Source organism: Alligator mississippiensis, chromosome 8, assembly GCF_030867095.1.
Source record: "Alligator mississippiensis isolate rAllMis1 chromosome 8, rAllMis1, whole genome shotgun sequence".
In the NCBI taxonomy this organism is placed as follows: domain Eukaryota; kingdom Metazoa; phylum Chordata; order Crocodylia; family Alligatoridae; genus Alligator; species Alligator mississippiensis.
Window position 1 is genome coordinate 6,856,635 of NC_081831.1, and position 21,067 is coordinate 6,877,701.

The window sequence follows — 21,067 nt, forward strand, 5'->3', positions numbered from 1 at the left end:
TCCACTTTTATCGGCTAAGTGGCACATGCTGCCCCAGGCTAACAGGCAACAAGGAATGGGTATTAAGCCATGTGCTGTTGAGCTTCTTTTAAGAGAAATGTAAACTCCTATATACAAAGCCTTGTAAAGAAGGTCAGATGGAAGTCGCTGGGCAGACGTGCAGTCAATGGCTAGAGCAGGGGGAACAAGGGAACTGAAGGCCTGCCAAGCCTCAGAGGAGGTGCTCAGCATGCTTTGCATGTTTATGGCCCATGAAATTCTTCGCACAGCTGAGCCATGTCTCACTCCTGCCCCCTCAAAACACAACACCATGCAGAGACCTCAGCTTGGAAAAATCCTTTCAGAAGCCAAAACAATGCAAACTTTTCATGTACACATTGCTGATAGCGGGGGCGTGCAGCTATCGCAGGGATCTCTGGAAGGGATAACAGATGAACTCAGAAAGGCTGTTTTTATGGCTTCCTTTTAGTGGCATAAGTTTGCCAACAGAAGGTTTTGCCTGTGGAACAACTGGGAAACACACATGACCCAAGGAAAATGTAGAGGGAAAAGGTTAAAAAGTTCCAAGATGACACATATTTTAATGTTATAAAACCGCTCACTGTACTGGGCATTTTACAAATCAAAACACAATGGCATTTCAGAGAGAACTATCACCTTTTGATCGAGCTTTGCAACTCGATAATAGAGTTCTATGGTCAGGGTATAACTTTCCATTAAATATATGGGCTGCTTTAAAGCCCTATGAAGGACATAATTCTCTATTAAGTTCTGCAGGTTTTCAGAACTGTTCCAGTATAACCCTACTTAATTTCAGTAGAATTCATCTTTACTAAAGTTTTAGAGGAGCTTCATTAAATACTCCTGCCCGTGCCAAAAACCTATAGAATTTAATAGTCGTTACGACACCAAATCAGGAAAGGATCTAGGTATATGCTTAATTTAAGCATATCTGTAAGTCTCATTGACTGCAAATTATGTACACACTTCAGTTCTTTGCAAAAATCAAGGTCTAGGCTCACATGCTCTACAGAAATTTTAATAGCTCCAGAATTCTTGTTTCCATGGAATCATTTCCACAGATCCCATGAACTACCCAGTAAAATGCCACTGGGGAACTTAGACAAGCAGCACAATCCAGGCATCACACTTTGGCTCTGTGCTTGCTTGCAGAATGGGTGCGGTGTGGTGCTGCCAAGGCAGTATTTTGTTCCTGCTTTCAAGCCTGTGGGAAGTCAGCTCCATTGATTTTGGAGGACTGGGATCCAAAAGCCTCACTGTGCACTGGGTACTCCTCTCTGGCTGGGACTTTTCAGATACATGCACAGAGCCACAACTCTGGACTTGAACCTAGGTTTTACAGCTAATGGTATTTTTAGAGCACCCGAAGTGTACTAGAAGAAACAAACTGTGTAACATTGGGGAAGTCACTGTAGCTTCCTTTGCTATCCTGTCTGGTCTCTGGTCCCTAGGCAGTGAGCCTAGACCTGGGTAACTAAGGGTCTGGTTTAAATTAGCTGATACAATTTGCTTGAAGATGTTACATCAGCTTAAAGTTACTACAAAGCCACAGCTAAATATTGATTTTGGACCCAGCTCTAGTTCGTTTTGTACACTGCATTGAGAACTGATTCTAGGAGCTCGTCCAACATTCCCAATGTGTTGAAATATCCGCCTTCAAGGGAGAGCTCTCATCCCTGGCTCTCCCCCCACACAGCTCCTTGGCACAATCTGCCTCGAAAGGCTGGTTCACCAGGATGAAGCCCCATGTGGCCTTTCTGCTATATCTCCTTCTGCAGGATGACCACCAAGCATGCCATAAGGTAGGGATCATCTCCATTTTCGATGGAAAGCTCCAATGCTTTTATCTGAGATCGCTTCAGGTTAGACATAAGGAAAAACTTCTTTACAAGTTGAGTGCTGAGGGTTTGGAACAGGCTCCCCACAGAGCTGGTACAGTTATCTACCTTGGCAATCTTCAAAAAGTGTCTTGACGCCCATTTTTGCTGGATCCCAGCAGTTTTTCCTGCCCAAGTGCAGGGGGGCTGGACCCAATGATCCGTAAGGTCCCTTCCAGCCCCTAACAACTATGAAACTATGAAAGCTCCATTGCTTTGTCCGAGTCCCACAGTACGCCTATGGCAGTGTCGAGAATTCAAGTCCACCTGACTCTCATCTGGCACTTTACCCCTGAACCACCCAATATACACCAATGGCTTAGGTTTGGACCACACTGGACATTTTTGCTGGCATTGCAAGGGGTAGATGGAATTATCCTGGCAAAAAAGACGTCCCTGAGCAAACACAGCTTATTTAGGGAAGCAGGTATATAATGGAAAAATGCATTATTTCCCAGGATAGGGATAAGCTTTCCTTAGACTAAGGCAGAGTGGAGCCAGGAGTTGCACAAGTGACTCATGAGAACGAACCATAAGTACAACACACAGTACCCCAACCACTATCAGGTACTGAGGTAGTGGCATGGCATTGCTCAGGCACTTTTTCTGTAGTCCTATCAGACAGGAAAAACTGCAGGGTGTAGTCTACCAGCTCCATCCTTTGGCCCTGCTGACATTTCAGAGGGGGCTTAGCAGTGACATGATGCTACCTTGTTTGTCTGAGGTAATGCATCTGCCCCACGTTTCAAGAAAGAGAAAAGAATAAATGCTCAATCAGGAAGCAGAGACTCCATCTCCCCAGGGATCCCCAGCCCTGCTGCTTGGCATTGTTGGACTGTTAGGATGCTGTGTGTGAAAGAGCTGCCCTGCAGTGTCCATGGTGCCAGAGGCAAGTTATGTTTGACAAGGACCCTGGTAAATAATGTCTCGGCTGTAATTACTTTCTGGCTCATCTCACCTCTGAAGGTAGCAAAGTTAGTTAAACTGCTCTGGGTTTTATCTCTTCCTGCAGCTGTTGCAGTGTGTTGACAGACAACACTTTCATTGAGTATTTTTAGTGTCTCCCTTTATGACAGAGAAAAGCAAGTGAACAATAGAAATAAACAAGATACGTATGCATTTCCCCAGTAGGGCTTTTTTTCTCCCTTAGTGTCTAAGATGGAAACCCCCCCCCCCCCCCGTGATTGCTTTTTGCTGGTTTTTGTGGCTTCTTGAAAACACGGGTTTATAAATAAAAATGTATAGGAAGTGGAATTATAAACATATCTGATGCAAATCTCATGCATATATAGATGAGAAATAAATCAAAATGAAATCATTTATCTGATAACTTTTCCCCCTTTCTGTTTTTGAACTGTGCCAGCAAATTTCAATTTCTTTGAATTTATCCATTATTCAGAATTGTTTATTGAATATTTTCTAGGGTTAGCTCCTAGTCTACAGATTGTATCCAAATAGATTATTCCAAGCTGCTCTAATTAGTTTTCATTGGACATGCAGGTCACATGGGTATGCTTAGGTTTCCTTGTTGGATGAGTACTTCTCAGAGAAAAGCTTCTGGTGTGATTATGAATGCTAAATTTCCCAAATATCCTCCAATATTTGCTTAGAAATTGCTGGGTCCACAAACACTAGAGGGCCATTAAGCCTGTTAGAGTGTTTCCAGAAAATGAATGGAGACAGGAAGCAGAGAGTTTAAAGGAATGAGCTTAAAGTATTTGAGCAAATGTTAATGGTATTTGGTTTTCTGCAAAAATTGACCCACAGGCACTGTTCAATTATACCCAGGCACTGTTCAATTATAGACTGTATTTGCTTTCAGATGTATACATGACCACCTATCATAATTTCTTTACATACAGCACACGTAATGATTCCTTGGCTCGACTGAGCTCACTACTACTACAGACCTCTATGTGAACACTAGTTACGGACAGACGTTACATTTGTCACGCTTCTGTCTTACTGGCCACCTGATGGTGGAGAAGCAGAACCACATGATACAGATTGTTGAGCAACCCTTGGAAGTGGCACATCTGTCTACATCTATAGTGCTACCTTTCTGGTCTGGGTCAAACCCCATGATCATCTGCCCTGCTACATCTGTCCACTCCCCAAAGGAGCCAGACCATTAGCTAGAAGCAGTTACAGGCCAATATCATTTTCAGCTTGAGCCACTGGAAAGAAAGGAAGATATAATGAACAAGCATCAGTCTTTCCTGTTTACCAACATCAACTGAGCACCAGTGAGATTTGATCCCAAGTTACTACCATACTCAGTGGGCATGTCTACACAATGCTGTATGGCGACATTAGTACTGCGCCATGCTTTAGTACTTGCTTGAGGGAAGTACTAAACACGGCACAGTAGCCAGCTGTACTGTGGCGTATGGGTGGTGCATGGTTAGATTCACCGGCTACATCGCCATGGCAGTGTACTGTAGCTGGGCAGCAAGCTGCTATGGCAACGTAGCTGGCAATCATGTGTAGACCTGTGTGATCTCTATGTCACCATAGCATGCCATACAGTGACGTAGTGCATCGCTACATCGCTGTAGGGCAGCGTGTAGACACGCCCAGTTACCACCAGACACCAGGCACAGCTGCCACCTTCAAACAAGAGTTTTGTTAAATAGCAAAACTTTAAAAGCCCTGAATTCAGGCAGCAAGAGCATCTTTGGACCAACCAGTAGAACAAATACTAGAGGAGAAGTACTGCCATTAGTCCTTACAGGTCAGAGCTTGCACATACTGGCAAAGGCTGCCCAGCTGGCCCGAGAGGGTGCAAAAGGGGGATGGAGGGAGATGCTGATGCATGCCAGACTAGGGTGACTTTTTTGATGCACAGGCTAATTCACCAAAGTAGCATTTATAAGGGATATAAAAACAGGGTGAATCTAGCCAGTAGTTCAAACCAAAGAAAGTGGGAGAAGATTTTCCAAGAATGAAAAACCTATTTAATTTAGAGGCTTCTTAAATGAAATTTTTCTTTTTGGAAATGCCACCAAAACATGGAACCAAAAATTCCAGCTCAATCCAGAACCAACCCAAGTACAAAATGAAAATGTTTGCTTCCCTTTATCTTTGCAATGAATTAATACATCATTTTCCTAGACTGACCGTGTCAATAATTCAAAAAGCCCTGCTACATTCCAGTCTCTTTATCCTATTACTATGAATAGCCAAACCTCCGAGGCCAGGAACTGGAAATGGTTGGTAAGTAATAGTCTTCTATGGACATCAGGGGAATGATATGGCATGTTTCACAGTGATCTCTCTGGTAGACAAATGGACTCGGTGTCCAGGACAATGACAAAAGCATCCAGGGGAGTGTTGGGGGAACTGGGTGGACAAGTCTTGAGGGATGTATAGGAACATCAGAGAAACACAAGGGCTAACTTCTTGCTTTGGGGAAGTTTGCTGACCTGTTGCCTGCCTCCCTGGTGGTAGTTAATAATGGCCTCCGTGTGAGAGGTACGACACCTGCCATAGCAGGCAGCGACAGCAAAAGGTAGCCGGCACCTCTCTATGTGTACGCAGGAAACAGAGGCCTGCCATGGCATTATTGGTTGTTTCTATTATCACAGCCCCTGTATTCCCAACACAAACCAAGGTCGCTTTGTGCTGGGTGTTGCACATGCTGAGCAAAGGACAGCTCCTACTCCCAAGAACTCAGTGTCAATAGATATGCCCAGGGCAAAATTACTTTCCCCAAGTTGCAAGGGTTGGGCTGTGAATAGGACCTAGTCTGTTTGATTTGCAAGCCTCATGTATTTCAGGGAGCCTTTTCATTTGACTTCCAGGCTCCATCAGTCAGAGTTTGCTAAGAGATTTTGTGCGGTGCTTTGAATGTTCCAGACAGAGCAGCTGGTCTGGCACATGGGAACCCAGAAACCCGCCTTTTGCCTCATGCCCTGAATTTCCACCTCTGCTAGATGTGAAAGTTAGAGGCAGTATATAGATACTGCCTCTAACACCTACCTGCTCATCAGGGTTTCCCAATAGCTGGAGTGTTACAAGTGCTAACCTGGCACCTGCATTCACTCCAAGAGTAAAAGAAACATGGGAATATTTGGGAGGCTACGAAAGTCACCTATAAATATTGTTTTAACATTTATAGTGTTTGCTCTTGAATTTTGATAGGAAAACAAACAGCTACATTTGGAAAACCCCAGTGTGGATGTGTGTAATGAGCCCTCCCCCAGATTCTTCACCACAACCTGATTCTGAATCCAGATCAGCGTGTCATATTAACTGCACCATAGAAATGGGTAAATCGATCCTCAGAACAAGAGCAAAAAGCAAAGATAGTTGATTCTCGCCCTACATGAGGTATATGCTTATCAGAATGATGGACCTCTGTGCTACATGTAATTCCATACTCAAGAATGTATGGATGTTGTCCAATCTAGACTTCAAGGTACTTTAACATAAAGCAAGGATACTTGCCCGCAAAGACTTCAATGCACATATTGTCTGTGTATTAACCACTTTCTATTTTAGGCATTTAAAATGTTCCTAATCAGCATGCTATGTAGGTGCCATGCTGGGTATTTCTTGCTAAGATAATAAAAATAGGCTCTCTACTTACTGGGTTTTTATAAACTTATGAAACCGATCCAAGGCTTTCCCCCTATCTTTCATAGTTTTCCAACAGCCCTGAAGGAGAATGTCACTACCTGCTTTAAACAGAAAGAAGCTCACTGCATTCACAGCTCCATATGACTTGTGCATTGAATTTTCAACAGAGAAGTTTTCCTTTAAAAAAGGAATACTACCACTGACTCAACCCCCAGACACTGAGCAATGGATCCTTCTGGACAGAGCTGGACTATTTGTATTATAGGACATCTCAGGGGCCACTCTGGATCTGAACTGTTCTACAGTTTAAATACTCAAGAACCCCTTTCTATTCTCTTGATAAAGGGTTGGAAATAAAACACGCTCTCATTCTTCTAACGTGCATCCTGAACTGCTTAGCAAAGATAGGCTCCCTACAGAGCTTACAAACTCAGAGGACAAAGGGAGTGACGGAGGAAAAGGGAAACTGAGGCAGAAAGTAGAGAATTGTTGTGCCTAAGGCTACACAGCAGGCAGAGGCCAGGCTAAAACCCAGGTCTCCCGAGTCCTGTTCACTAAGCTGGGCTTTCCTCTAAAGGAACAAGCTAGAGGCCTACCACTTAAAGATAAACTAGACAGGCTGGGTTTATGCTAAATCTCATCCAGACTTTTCCAGAACAATTTTATTAGTCCTGCATCACTTTTTACCAAGGTCACCAGCAGGTGTGGCATGAAACCGAACAGGTAAATCTTGGAGTTGAGACTGCAGAAAGGGCAAGGAGCCTTGAAAAGTTAGATTTATAGCATCCAGTGAAGAGTTGAAGGGCAAGGGTGGTATAGAAGCACCAATTACAAATAATTTAGCATTCTAGCAATTGCACAGCTATTGATTAGTCAAAGCAAAAATGCAAATGAGGGAGATGAAGGAATGGGAGATAGGAAATCAATGGTGGCTTTATCAGGCTTACACAGTGAAGTCTAAAGACATTTTTAGTTCTGCAGAAATTATGTTGGTTGAAGATGACTCAGCGCTGTCCCTCTCTGAAATCTGTAAATGACTTCCTTCACCGGTAGGTAACTATGCCCATGCCTAAAGGGTCCTTAGACACCCAACAGCAATCTACATTCTTGCTGGCCCTATTTACAGAGGACTGGTGGACAAGCCTGTGGTTGAGAGGTGAAGAGCCCCAAGTTCCAGTCCTGATCTTCACACCGGCTTGCTGTGTTGGCCTGTGGCAAGACGCTTAACATTTTTCCTCATTTTTTTCCTCCACAAAATGGATTTAATGAGACTTAGCACTAGCCTTAGAGATGCATTGTGGGACTCCATTTGTAAATGTCTGCATGGGAGTTAAGCACCTCATCTGCTCTAAGTAATTGTTATGTATGCTATTAATCTTGGGATATCTACATGGCTGCAGCAAGTGGGGATGCCTGATCACTTCCTACAGCTACAGTGAACATTTTTATTGCTGCTGCATTTTAGTGTGTCCATAAAACTTCTCAAAGAGCTGATAAGATAGCACAGCTCTGATAAGATAACCGACAGCTCTATTTCAGCATCTGATCTCATCAAGGTGATTTCACTGTCCTGCTGACCCCTTAACTGAGGCTAGGAATGGGGGTTATGACAGCTCAGACCTGAGAGAGATCACCCTGGCTCATTTACTGAGACATAGCCCTATAGGACATGGAGTCGGCTTTCTAATCCATGAAAACAATGTGCAAGCTATTGTACAGTGCCAGGAGGCACTTCTGGGTGGACAAGAGAAACATTTGTGAATAACTGTCAGTGGAACCCAGACCACATTAAGCTCCCTCCAACAAATTTCCAAAGACCCTTTACAGGCACTGTTAATGACCATGGGGGGAAGATGAAGCATTATTTAGATGTTATGGAGCAGGAATAGCACACAGAGATAAAAGGCACACCCTTGCTCTCATGGGGGCGAGTGGCAACACTTCCATTGGCTTCACATGGAGTAGAGCAGTAGAAAAAGAGGGGATGGAGACTTCCCTCTCAGAGCAGATCCAGAAAATGAGCCCCATACCAGGAGATAAACAGAGAAGACTTCCTCAGGGCCCAGATAGCTTCAATGGACTCCCACCCTGTATGTGGGCAATGACGCAGTAAGCTTCACCCAACCTGGTACTGGGTGGTTTAAGCATGTTGGGGGGCAGCTGCAGCATCCTGCATTGGATCATCTCCCAAAGCAGGAAGCAGAACGCACTTCCAGAACGGCAGTGAGATGGGGCAGGCTAGGTCAACTGATTTTACCATCAGCCAGTCACATGGGTCAGTCTCCCATTTTCTCCATACTCCTCTGGAAATCCTACTGCATCAACATTGTTTGGTCATTTTGGGTCAACATAGGACTAGACATGGTATTTACATGCAGTGGTAAAATCCCTAGGTAGACTAAGAGTTACTCAGATAGACAGAAATATGCCTTTGAACAAAAACCTCACCAGGACAGCTATTGGCTGACACAGAGGTAAAAAAAAGAAGAAAGATGAGAGTTGAGAGCCGGAAATCAGATTGTCAAAATCACAGTTTCTCTCCTTCTGCTAACAGCAGTAGCTGTTTGTGGAGTGTGAGACTATTTCAAGTGTTCCACATGAAATCCTGTTTGCAGCTAGATGCTGTAGCTAGCAGCCAGGAAACAAGATGGGAATAATAGACAACATTTTCAAAACTGCCTAAGTGACTTAGAAGCCCAAGTCTCACTTTCAAAAGTGCTTCAGGCACTTCAGAGCACGCAAATCTGACTGAACACCGATGGAGATTAAGAGCCACGTGCCTCAGCCTCTTCTGAAAAATTCTTGTGAAAAGCTATCCCAAGTCATAGGCTCCTTTACACTGGAAATGTAACCACAATATCTGTTTTGGGGCTCCAAAATTATGCTGCAAACAGTCTTCAGGAGCTGATTCAGATTATCATTGTTTAGGCAATATCTGAATCACCATTATAGTATAAATTCCCTGCTGCCAACAGTGAGGGACAATCTGAAGTCAGCCTCAAAAAATGGACTCTTCTTGTCTTTAATTATAAGAGGGAGAATTCTCCCCCAATAATAGGTCAGGACCAGAGCAACCACAATCTGTAGCATTAAGTCTGGAGTCTGTTCCATGTGAATTAATTGCAAATAAAGCCTTTCATCAGAACCTCACATACCTGGCGCGAGGCCTGACCTAACTAAGCCATTGGAGAGAACGGCTATTTTTTTCAGGGCTGCAGAGTGGACTTTACAGAAGTGCTTGGTGTCAGCCTGACTGTACTGAAGTCGAAGGGAGTTCTTTCAGTGACATCAAAGGTAAGCTAATACTGGGCTAATGCTTCTGAAAAGCCCAGCCAAGGATGCAGGCAAAAAAAATCTGCTTTCCTGAAATGAGGGAGAAAGGCAACATCCCTCGCTCTTCAGCATTTCAAACCAAATCCAGACTAGGGCTGCAAGGTGCTCCCCCTGCCGAATCACTTACCAGGTTGACAAAGTCCTGATAACAGATCTTCCCATCAGAATTGTTGTCTGCCAAAGCCAAGAGAACCTCCAGCTTGTGCGGGTCCAGCTCGGAGCCGTGCCGTTGAAGGAGGCCTCGAAATCTCTCGGTGCTGATGTATCCAGTGCTCTCAGGGTCGAACTGAAAGGGAGGGGAAAGAGCAAAAGTTACTTGCTGGGTAATTTCACACCACATGCAATTTGTGGCTCCTTGTGGTCCAGGATCTGTTGCAGCCCAATGGGGAGGGCTGTTCTCACCCTGCACAGCATGCTTCTGTGAAGTGTCCCTGGCTAATGGGCCACACAGCTTCATTTCAGATCATTACTCTTGCCAGTAGATCTGCAGATTGTTTCAGAGCTGGAGAGAATCTATGCACCATCACCCAACTAGTGCCAGACAGCCCTGGACCACCAGTATGAAAATACTGTCTGAGACCTTGTCTCTGATCTGTCTGGGGAAGAGTGATACCCCAGCTAGGCCCCTAGAAAGGGCTCTGTACTTGCCTAGAGAGCAGGCTCCAGGTCTTTGGCAGCCAACAGTTTTGCATGATCACCACAAGTCTGTAGCCAGAAGAAACACTTCTCATTTCTAACTAGGTCAGTTCTCCCTTTACAGCTCTGCTTTCTCCCAATCCAAGAGTTCAGCTCCTTGAAAATGTAATGCGTTACCCTGGACTACAGGCTGGACTTTGGCGGTGATGTCCATGCCAACCTGTCAGTAATCAAGGTTATTTGCTGCCAGGTTGCTACTGTCTGGCTTTGCAAAGTCCATTCCAAATCCAGATTGTGGGACACAATTGAGCCTCTTGAATTAACATGGCATTTGGGAATAACCACCCAGTCTCATGCTGACCAGGTTCAGTGAGCTGAGGTACAGAAGTCCTTGTTCTCATCAGCCCCTTTAAGTCAACCTCTCCCCCTCACTCCCTACAGCCCTGCCTTGTCCTAAAAATTCAGGACTGTTCACAATGGAGTCTGCCTTTCAAAGCAAATACAAGGCAACCAAGACCAAAGAATGCATTGCTTTGCTTTGGCCCTTGAATTATTTTAACTGGGTGTTAGTTTCTGTGGTTTTTCTTTCCTCTTATTTGTAAAGTTAAGACTAGCTGCAGACAGTTGCTACCTCCAGGCATGCAGCCAGAGAGCTGGAGGTTTACAGACTCCTTATCCTATCAAACACTGGGCAAGGAAACAACATAACTTACATCACACGTAGAACATTTTCACCATAAAAGATCTCAGAGTGCTTGAAAAATGCTACCAGACCTCACTGGTCACTGAAATGCAGGTGCTTCATCAGAAGTGGAACAGAAGAGCCATTTAAAATTGTGCACAACAACATGAGACCGATCCAATCGGAGAACCAAAAATCAGTCGAGGTCTGAAAAAGTTGCTTTAAACTGTGAGAATGAAGTTCAGTTTATCCAAGAAATCTTTTATCTAAGAAAGGTTTAAGACACATTTTGGTAACTATTAGCATCTGAATGCAGAGCTCTCTTAGTCTAACAGACAACGGCCCAAGCCAAACAAATTCTGTCTAGAAAAAAGAGCACGTAGCACTGAGGGGATTTAACCAATGTAGTGGATTCTCCATCACTCGGTTTTAAATCACGAGTAGATGTCTTCCTAAAAGTTACCATCTAATGCAGCCAAGAACTAAGGTCTTGAGGCAGAGATTAATAGGTTGGGTTCTCAGGCTGGAGCTATAGAGGTCAGATAAGGGGATCAAAATGCTTCCTTACTGGCCTTGAAAAAAATCTATGAAAAAAATTCTGTACCGAAGTGAAACTAAACCAAGTAAGCATCATCTCAGCTCATTCACAGGTGCACTTCTGCATTCATATTGTCCCCCTTAAAGCCAATCATTTTTCCTCTCCTAGGGATAGGTCAAGAAACACTGCACAGCTGAAGAATTTCAGTGTTATTAAACCAAAAATAAAGAGATCAATATATTATTATTATTATTATTATTATAACAACAAATCTTAACAAATCTATAACAAAACTCCCCAGTTGTTACCATGATGGGTAATAACTGGGGCTTTCCAGGAGCAGGGATAGAACCAGGTCTGACTGCTTCCACCAGCACTGGAGCTTTCCCTCCCTTCCTTCACTGGGGCTAACAGAGCATCTCCCCTTCCACTCTGAGCAGCACAATGTGGCTGATGCAGCTGAATGGATCTAGCTACTGAATGGCAGCAATATGTTCACATGGACACAAGAGCTAGTTTGTTTTACTACTCATAGTCCTGGACAGAAACATATCCTGATAGGATCTTAATTGCAAAGCCATTGAATTTTGCCACTCCAACTGGCCAGTCCCAGAGCCCTCAACCTTCCCCACTCAAACCGTTCATAGGAGAGCCATTGTCTAATTTTGGAGCTCATAACCAACTTTGGGAGAGAGGAAGAGAACCAGGAGGCACATTGTGGTCGGGGTGATTCTCAGAGGAGCAGGGGAGCTAGGACGTCAGAGCTCCTCAGCTCAGGCTTCTCTTCTGTTCTCAATCAGAGGGACTGCTGCTCTTGAAGCCAGAACAGTCTGTGAGAGTAATGGAAATCCCAGACATACTGAACCAAATTGAAAGGCTCACACCAAAGTTGCCTCCCTGTGGGACCCTTATCTATTCCCTCTGCTCCACTAGCACCGGTCTGGTTTCCATGGGCCGCTCCTGCCGGAGCCAGCCTCTGCCATATTGAACAACCTTTACACAGCTTTCCATCTTACTAGCTCTGAATCTCATTTCAAACCTCAGCTGAAATCAGACCCTTTTCTTCTTTCCCTCTGAATCTTAATTTTTTTCTCACTTTGCACTTTTTTTAATTTTGTATTTGGACAGTTAAGTGCATAGGGAATGCAATCAATATGAGAGACATTATCCAAAGCATAGTTTCACATCTGTATTTATTCACACCTTTTGCAAAGCAAGAATAATTTCATCTCTGCTTAAAGCCTCCTTTATGCACAACACAGAAAATGGAAAAGCAAAAAGCATCTTCTTTATGGTTCCTTCTAAAACAGATAAGTGCTTTTATTGCTGAAGGGACTTTTACATCTAGACATCTTATAAAGAGGTTCTTGGGAAAGTGAGCCAGGGAGATAAACAATACATTAAAGCCAAAATAACAAGGCAGCCACGTGCCACTTTGATTTGTTTTCTGAAACACACAGTAGAAAGGGAGTCCCACATTAAATCTGGAATGAATTCCCCACTTTTACCAGAAATGTTGGTAAAGGAGAAAGCCTTGGTTCCCAGTGGCAGCTGTAGCAGGCAAACTGAGCTATGCTCGGGCTCACAGCAGCAACCTGCTAACTTTAACTCAGCAGTTCCCAAACTTTTCCCTTTCTGACCCCACTTCTAGGCTTGCAGACCTTCTTCCAGTTGCTGCCTTTCTCCTGCAGCTGAATTTCTCTTGGACTTGCAATTCCACTCATAAATGTTATGTCCCCCTACAGAGTCGTGACCCCTGGTTCTGAAACCGCTGCTTTCACTGAAAATCTGCAGACCGCACTTGACATTTGCTGAAGACTGGAGTTCACTGAATTGCTTGGTGTCACCCAAGTTCACTGACCCATGGTGGTATCATCAAGCACCAGGGACAGAGAAATGCAGTGTTCCTTGTAAACACACTGCACCGCTTGGCAATAGATCAGCATTCATGGCACGCCAAGTGTCAGTACCTGGTCCACACCATGGAAACTAATGATCCTCTTAGAGAAACGAATTCTGCAAACTTTTCAAGGAATCCCAGTGTCATTGCCACCAGTCACTGCACCGGTGAAGGAAGATGATGCCACAGACCTTTCCCAGCTGTAACTGCAATGATTCTTTAACCCAGTTTGGGAGCGCTACAAGGACTTTGTAGCTTTGAGTCCATAGCTATATTTTCTATTTCTTTCTTTGGTGCTGCTGGACTGAAAACCCTCCTGATTAGTGGTTGGCAGCCAACAGCCTGCAGAGCCATTAGATCCAGCCTGTGAAGCCAGGACTTCGGCTGCATTTCAGCATCAGGGAGTTTTGCCTCAATGGCAGCCAGGCACCAGGGAGATAGGCAGCTGGATAGGAAGGGCCAGCCCAGCTTGGACTAAGCTGGGTAATTTTGGCCCCCTGCTCCCAAAATGTTGCTGACCTCTGTACTAGACTGACACCCTCTGCAGATCCACAGCAAAGGGTTAGCCTGTGACCCCACACAGCTTCCACCCTACATCAGCCCTTCTAAAATGTCATGTTCCTGACCTGGCACGAACATTACCTGCAATGTAGGTTTTTTTGCCAGGTACTGTGATATCTTTGAAGCTGACTCCCTTCCCCTTTGTCTCTTGGAAACTGGGCTGAGACCAAAAAGCATCATCTTGGCAAAACATATAAACTTATGCTAGGTAACCCTCATTCCCCGCTCTGGGGGCAGCCATTTAAATTGGTTGCCCTCCAAAAGTAAACATCAGGGTTATTCCCGACAGAAGCACAAAGAGCTTGTATCCTCGTCAAGAAGCAGCAACATCTGAAACGTGACAAGCAGCAGATTACAACAGAGCCCAAACTGGCATTGAACTGAACACGTTGCTTTTTAGTCTTGACAGCTAACAAATACAAGCAACTGGACTCCCGCGCAGTAACTCAGAATCAGTTGAGTCTCCGCCAGCTCAGTTGCTGGGAGATTTGCCTTTGATTTTCCAAACTTGATGTTGTGCTCCCCACTTGGCCCCTCTTTGTAGATAATGATATCAAGCTTGTTGGCTGGATTCAGAGATGGAAGGAGAGCAGGACAGACAGAGGAATATCAGCCCAAGAGCCATCTTGCCATGGCAACATTTCGTACACGAAAGCGAGCTTGGTAAAAGCAACAAGGTTTTGCCAATCCTCTCTCTTTTCCCCCCCAACTGTGAACAAAAGCCAGTCTGACGCCTGAACCACTTGCCTGAGCTGGATTGGACACAGCTTGGCCAGCAGCCCAGGGGGCACAAGGAGCAGCCTGCCACCCACATAATCTGGCACAGTGCTTTCCACTGAGTAAAGCAGCTGCAGAACTGACCTCAGCACAAGGCACGCTGTTTGGCAGAGGCAACACGCGTATGCACAGACCCGGCTCTCACTCAGCTAGCCCCAACTCTAATTAGCCGGCTTGTGCATCTTCAGCATTGGGCTGCTACCCTTCTCACTGTACTGCTCTCGAATAGGGCTAGCCCATTGCTTCTTTTGCAATAACAGTCTCTCTGGATTGAGCTTCAAATTCTCCACAGTTACTCCCAGCTTCAATTACCTGCTGGAAACTCCCTTTTTATTGCTGTTGTTTCCTGTGGATGGAGTTGTCTAAAATAAGGTGTGTGTGCTGGAAGAGGCGGCCACCTTGAAACTGTTCGCACATTGTTGTGTTGGTGGAAGAGCTTTTCCAATGCAGGAGTTTTTCTGGGGAGATGGACAGTTACTGGAAACAAAGCCAACAAGTGACCTGCTGGAAGGCAACGCTGTATGTTTTCCCGCAGGTGCCATGTCTGTCACATCCTGACAGTGCACCCTGCGGTGTGTCATACCTTCCCAAAGACTCTCCAACCCCAGAGGGACAGTTTGTCAGAAATTACTATTACAATGTGGCCTAAAACTAATCCCTAAATCCAAATTTCCTAAACCATGGGGAAGAGCAGAACCTCATGCTACACAGTCAGCCCTGCTATATTGCATTAAGTTGCAACAGTAGATCCTAATACACCAGATCCAAGCTTGGATTTCTCATCTCATCTCACGCCTCTTGGCCTTGACTGTGACCCAAAGGCTGGCCTAACTCTGTGCTCCCCAACCATTGACATAATATTCAATATAATTTTGTTAGAAGGAACTTCTGCTGCCCTGGCAAAAGCAAATAAACTCAGTCATCAAGTCACTCCTGGCTCTGATGCCTGTGATCCCATACGTCCTAGTGTATTTACGCTTGCTAACTGATAACATTTGACCCCAATGGGGTCCTTTGACTTGAATTGTTTGACTCTATTGTTAAATTCAAATAATAGGATCTCTCCGGCTGAGGATGATACCATTTACTTTACATAGGTTTCGCCATCTCCACAACTGTGAGGTTGTGGGGTTCCCTCCCTGGCCATGCCCCCCACCTCATTCTTCGATTCTGAGAAAGCAAGCTGCATGCAGACGAGTTAGCAACACCTCTTGGAAATATGTACATGCCTTAAAAATACATGAAGGATATTTCCTCATAAACAAAAAGAGCTATTAAGAGAAATCATGGATACCTGCTACGTTTTGAAGCATTACAGAACCATTTGCAACAATGACTGACTGTTATATAGCAGAACTTCATCACTTCAAAACACTCATTCTAGCAACTACTGTGATATCCTACGCTGGAGACAAAACAGATCTGATTCTGTTATTCAAACCAATACCATCTGCATCTGTGTTTATCAGCTAGCTAACTTTCCAGACAGACAGACAGACAGGCAGGCAGGCCTCTGAAGTCCCTGGTGGTAATTAAAAGGGATCTCCAGTCAGAAAATGTCCACCAGGCTTGCACACAAATAACCAATACTTTCCACATCACTCTCTCGCTGTGTTTTCCCCAGGAATGCTCCACTCCAATCAAAGGAACATCAGCAGGTAGCTGTTATTTTTGGCCACATCTGAAACATGTTGTAACTGGAAGGAACTCTATTCTTAGAGCAGAACAGCAAGCCTGTCCTTGCATTATTATGATCTGCATTCATTCATCACTCTTGGTTAGCAATGAGCTTGAATCAAAACTTTGTATCTGAACAACCAGAAAAAATGAAAATTCAAGTTGCAAACAACTCCGGTCTGAATTTCAACAAATGGCCTCCATCTTTCTGATAGGACCAAACCACAATTGGGATGATCTGCATCTATACCATTTTGTTTTGAGCCCCAACTCAATTGCAGCCCTTTTGTTTGTCTCTCTCTGTTTCCTGGGCTTGCTCATGTGTTACAAAATCCAGATGACTTGAACTTCACTGTCCCACTCAAAACACCAGAAGACCTAAAAACACTTTACCCCTTATTCTGAAAGAGCAGCTGAATAAAAAAAAAGAGGAAGTAATAGATTTTTTTCACAATGTATCTCTCTTGACCTGATAAAAATGAGACGTAACTGAACAGTTGAAGCTCCCCCTTCCCAATTAATGGGTTGCAAAGGAAGACACTGACCTTGACCAGGTGCCTCAAGTACTTGTCCATAGGTAACGTATCAACAGCACTCAGCCTTTAGGGCAGGGCTGGCATCTCCAATGCCATTGTGATGGCAAGTCCCAGCTGACAGCAGCCAGTCAGCCTACCCTCAGCTCCAATGCCTAACCTCCACTGGGAGCATTTCTCAGGCAAATTCGCACATCACCCGAGTCAACACAGGGGCTTCCTATTTTAAGCAGAGCTGCGTTATTTCTGCTTGCGCCTTTATTCTTCAGGAAACAAATGCAATTCAGCTGCTGTGGGGTGGAGGGGTGGGGAAGGCTGGAAGCCCTCTCGCACAATAGGGCACTAAGGGCAATTTCATGCAAGGTTTCCTCTGCATTTCAATGACAATTATCCCTAATTCCCTTGATCCCCCACCAGGCTCTTAAGCAAAAATGTAAATATGTTAATGACCATAACAACCACCAGACTTGAGCCCCTTGTTTTTCTCTTCTCCACCCCCCAACAATTACTGCAGATACTTTTTCCACTTCTTGTATTAACCTCTCCATTAAAGGTTAGATGCTCCAGCCAAACCACTAGGAACAGAAGGGAGCTTTAAAGAAGAAAGAGGAAGTGTTCAAAACTGAATCTTGGACCTCAAACTGTCCTGCCCCTTTAATTAAAGACACATCAGCCATGGCTGAGTGCACAAGTAGGGTGGGGGTCACAGACACACACACTGCTGCTAACCAGTGGGCCGGTATCTTGGGAAATCATACACGCTTCCCACAGAACAGGCTGCTACTCCTCTCCGCAGCCAAGAGCTCATTTGAATGAGGATGAAGTGCAACTCAGCGGCCAATCACAAATGCATGCGGGGAAAAGAGCAGTGGAGGAGACACAGGCAGCATGGGCATGAGGTGGGAGCCCCTGGTAGCTTGAGGGTGACCGATCAAGCCCAGGGACCGAGTGTTCATCCTGTCCCATTCTTTCTCCAGTTAAGGAGACTTTGCCTTGGCAGGAGAAAAAAAGATATCACCCTTGAATGACATCTCCACATCTGGCGAGAGCATGGACTGGGCAATCAGGACTCCTGGCTCTGGTTCCACATCTGCTGCTGATTTGGACCTGGGGTGGGGGATGAAGAGATGTTAGTCCAGTTCCCAACTCTGCAAGATACTTCCTCAGGTGACCTTTATCTGTGCGATTCTCTTCTTCCATCTGAAAAGACTCCCTCAACTGGAAAGACTGATATCTCTCTTGCTCCCAAGAGCTTTTGTGGTGCATTTATATGGAATGGAAATGGGGCAAGAAGTACCCAGACAAGGAGACCTACAGCCATACCCTAACGATGTCACATGAGCACTGAAAGTTCATAGAAGACAGGCAAGAAATCTTCCCAAAACAGAGGTGGGTCTTCCCCCTCAGGCATCTCTGAATTTGTACTGAGAATCAGCCAGAGCCCACATGGTATTTTATGACTTTTGTACACACTGGTAGGATATGCAGCATTAGCTGTCTGATAAAGATGAAAGCACCGACAAGGCTACAGATCAAAGCCCATCCAATCATCCAAACAGGAGGACAGCAGCAAAAGCTGCTGTAGCAAAAATTTGCCACAGTTCACATGCAAGGACCTTCCCAATGCCCTAAGGATCCTGCTCTCATCTCTGGTAGTGGGAGGCTGACAGTGGATGGAGAGAAGTTACCCAGAGAGGAGGGAGGGCTGGGTTTTCTGCAAAGCATAGTCTGAGATGCCCCTCTTCTTTGGTCCATGCCCCACACACTTAATAGAGTCATACCCTCTGAGTCACTTCGAATCCAGGCAGTAAAGCATTAGCGCTGCATCCACCAAGGCACTCCCTCTCTTCCTGTAAATAATGAATTTAACCAACAGTGCACAGGCAGCACAAAGTGATTAAGTGCCGTCCTATTACACTTCTAGTGCACTTGAGATTGCTTTGACCTGAGATGAACCGGAGGGCTGGAAACATCAACCAGCTCTCAAAAGCCAGATAACATTTAAGTGAGGAGGTAATATCTTCACTAAATCACCAGGCAGGCACGCTGGACAGCGCCAGCTCTCAACAGCAGGATTCAGAGAAACTGCCTGCCTGAATACTGGGGCCACCCCAGTTGGGCTTCACCTGGGCTGGCAGCTGTTTGCATAGCAGAGGCATCTTCCTCCCATGGACAAGTGTGGGGAAGTGTGTGGCAACTGGCTGGTTAAACAATGTATAAGCCACACAGGAAACAGCTGTTGAACTAACCTTTCCCTTTTGTCAAAGGTCAGGGTAACCTGGCTTGGCAGGGATCACGGTCCAGACAGCCACCAGGTGGAGGCACAAACAAGATTAACTTCTGCTCTAGCTTGTTTGCTCTTGAAGGAGTGTAAGGGGAACCCCCTGTCACCCAGCCCATGATGTTACCAGCTGCTGAAATCTAGTGTGAAAGCCCCTCATTTACACCACCGTGATGTACACAAGGGACAGGTTTTCCATTAGGCTGTGACCTCCCCTCTCCATCCTCCCCTTGATTGCTACTCAGACACAAAGGATGGCTTGACAGTTAGGGGATGGGATCCAGAGAGCTGAATTATGTCATTCAGGCTGTTTTTGTCTCAGTTTCCACATCTCCCCATGGAGGTAACACATATGTCCCAGAGAGAGCACCTGTGAGACATAAGCCACATATATTTATAAACTGCGTTGAGATCCATGGATGGAAGGTGAACTACAACTGCACAGTATGAGTAATGGGCAAAAGTCCCTCGGGTGCTGACGAGTGGGAGAACAGAAATAGATCAGCTTGCTCCCCAGAGGCAACGGGAGGCTGCAGATTTTACAGACACAGCCTTGTGAGGCAGGTTTCCAAAGTGGCTTGGATCGGGGTCCCACTGATTTGGGCCTGCACTAGATCCCTGCCCCCACTGAGCCTTATGGAAATTCAGATCCTAGCCTGAACCACAGAACTCTCCAAGTCTCCAATCCTCAAAACCAGGGGTTTGGTTTAGTTTCTGGAAAGGTCCTATACAGGCCTGAACTCATCAGCTTGGGGCACCTCCAGCTATATCCAGCCTAGAACCTGCCACCCGGCTCCCCGAAACTCAAGATCCATAAAGTATGTCCAAACTTTGTGCGCCAGGCTCAGATTCAGTGCAAAGCCCTTTGCTAGCCCTGCCTCTGCCTGTTTGGAGCTTGTGATACATCTACATGGCACAATGCAACACAGCATAGCAACCCAGCTTAGCTCCAGAACCAGAAGCAGTACATCCAAGCCTTGCACACATACAGTCCTATCTCTGCTGACAGCATTTGCCCAGATCGTGCTGCACTGACACAACTGCGCTGCCTCTGGGACCTAGGCAGTATCTCTGCACAGCACAACATTCAGCGTGAGTATGGGTCTCCCTACACGCCATGCAGACACACCCTTCCTGCAAGTCCAGTCCACACTAATAAGGGGCATGCAGTCAAAACACAAGATTTGCTGAATTTGAGCTTAGCCTTTTTCCAATTGGGATCATATGATCTCCTTATAACAGTCCTTCTGGATGTCTTCTGGTCAGCCTGTTGGCAGTACTTCAAGGAACATCTCAGGAGGGGTCAACCTGTGATCCCACTCCCTCTGTTCCCAGGCGGTGCTGATATCACACGGAACAAAAACAATACTAAATACTCCAGCACCCCCAGCTCTGGAGAGTAGAATGCCTTCCAGAAAGGGAACTGGGGCAAATAAAGGCAGCCCCATTAGCAGTGAAGTGGGATGCAAATGAGAAAGACAATTATATTACTAACAACTCTGCAAGGATGGCAGGAGATGCTCCTACTCCTAATGCCAAGGGATGTGCTTAAAAACAGAGCCACCCCCAGCTCTGCTTCTGCCTCTTCTATTATTGATGCAAGTGCATTAAGACTAATGGATAAAGGGATGGAGCCGGACTAGGAAGTGATTTTATTTTTGAGTGAGAAA

At 45.3% G+C, this 21,067-nt stretch overlaps 1 protein-coding gene across 1 annotated transcript in view; it reads right to left on the minus strand.

The window, feature by feature from the left end:
* Positions 1-21,067, minus strand: part of RHBDL3 (rhomboid like 3) — a 108,585-nt gene that overhangs the window by 48,463 nt on the left and 39,055 nt on the right. Inside the window, exon 3 of the mRNA XM_019494308.2 lies at positions 9,940-10,098. Coding sequence (XP_019349853.1) covers positions 9,940-10,098 — 159 coding nt within the window. The remainder of the gene's footprint in view (positions 1-9,939; positions 10,099-21,067) is intronic.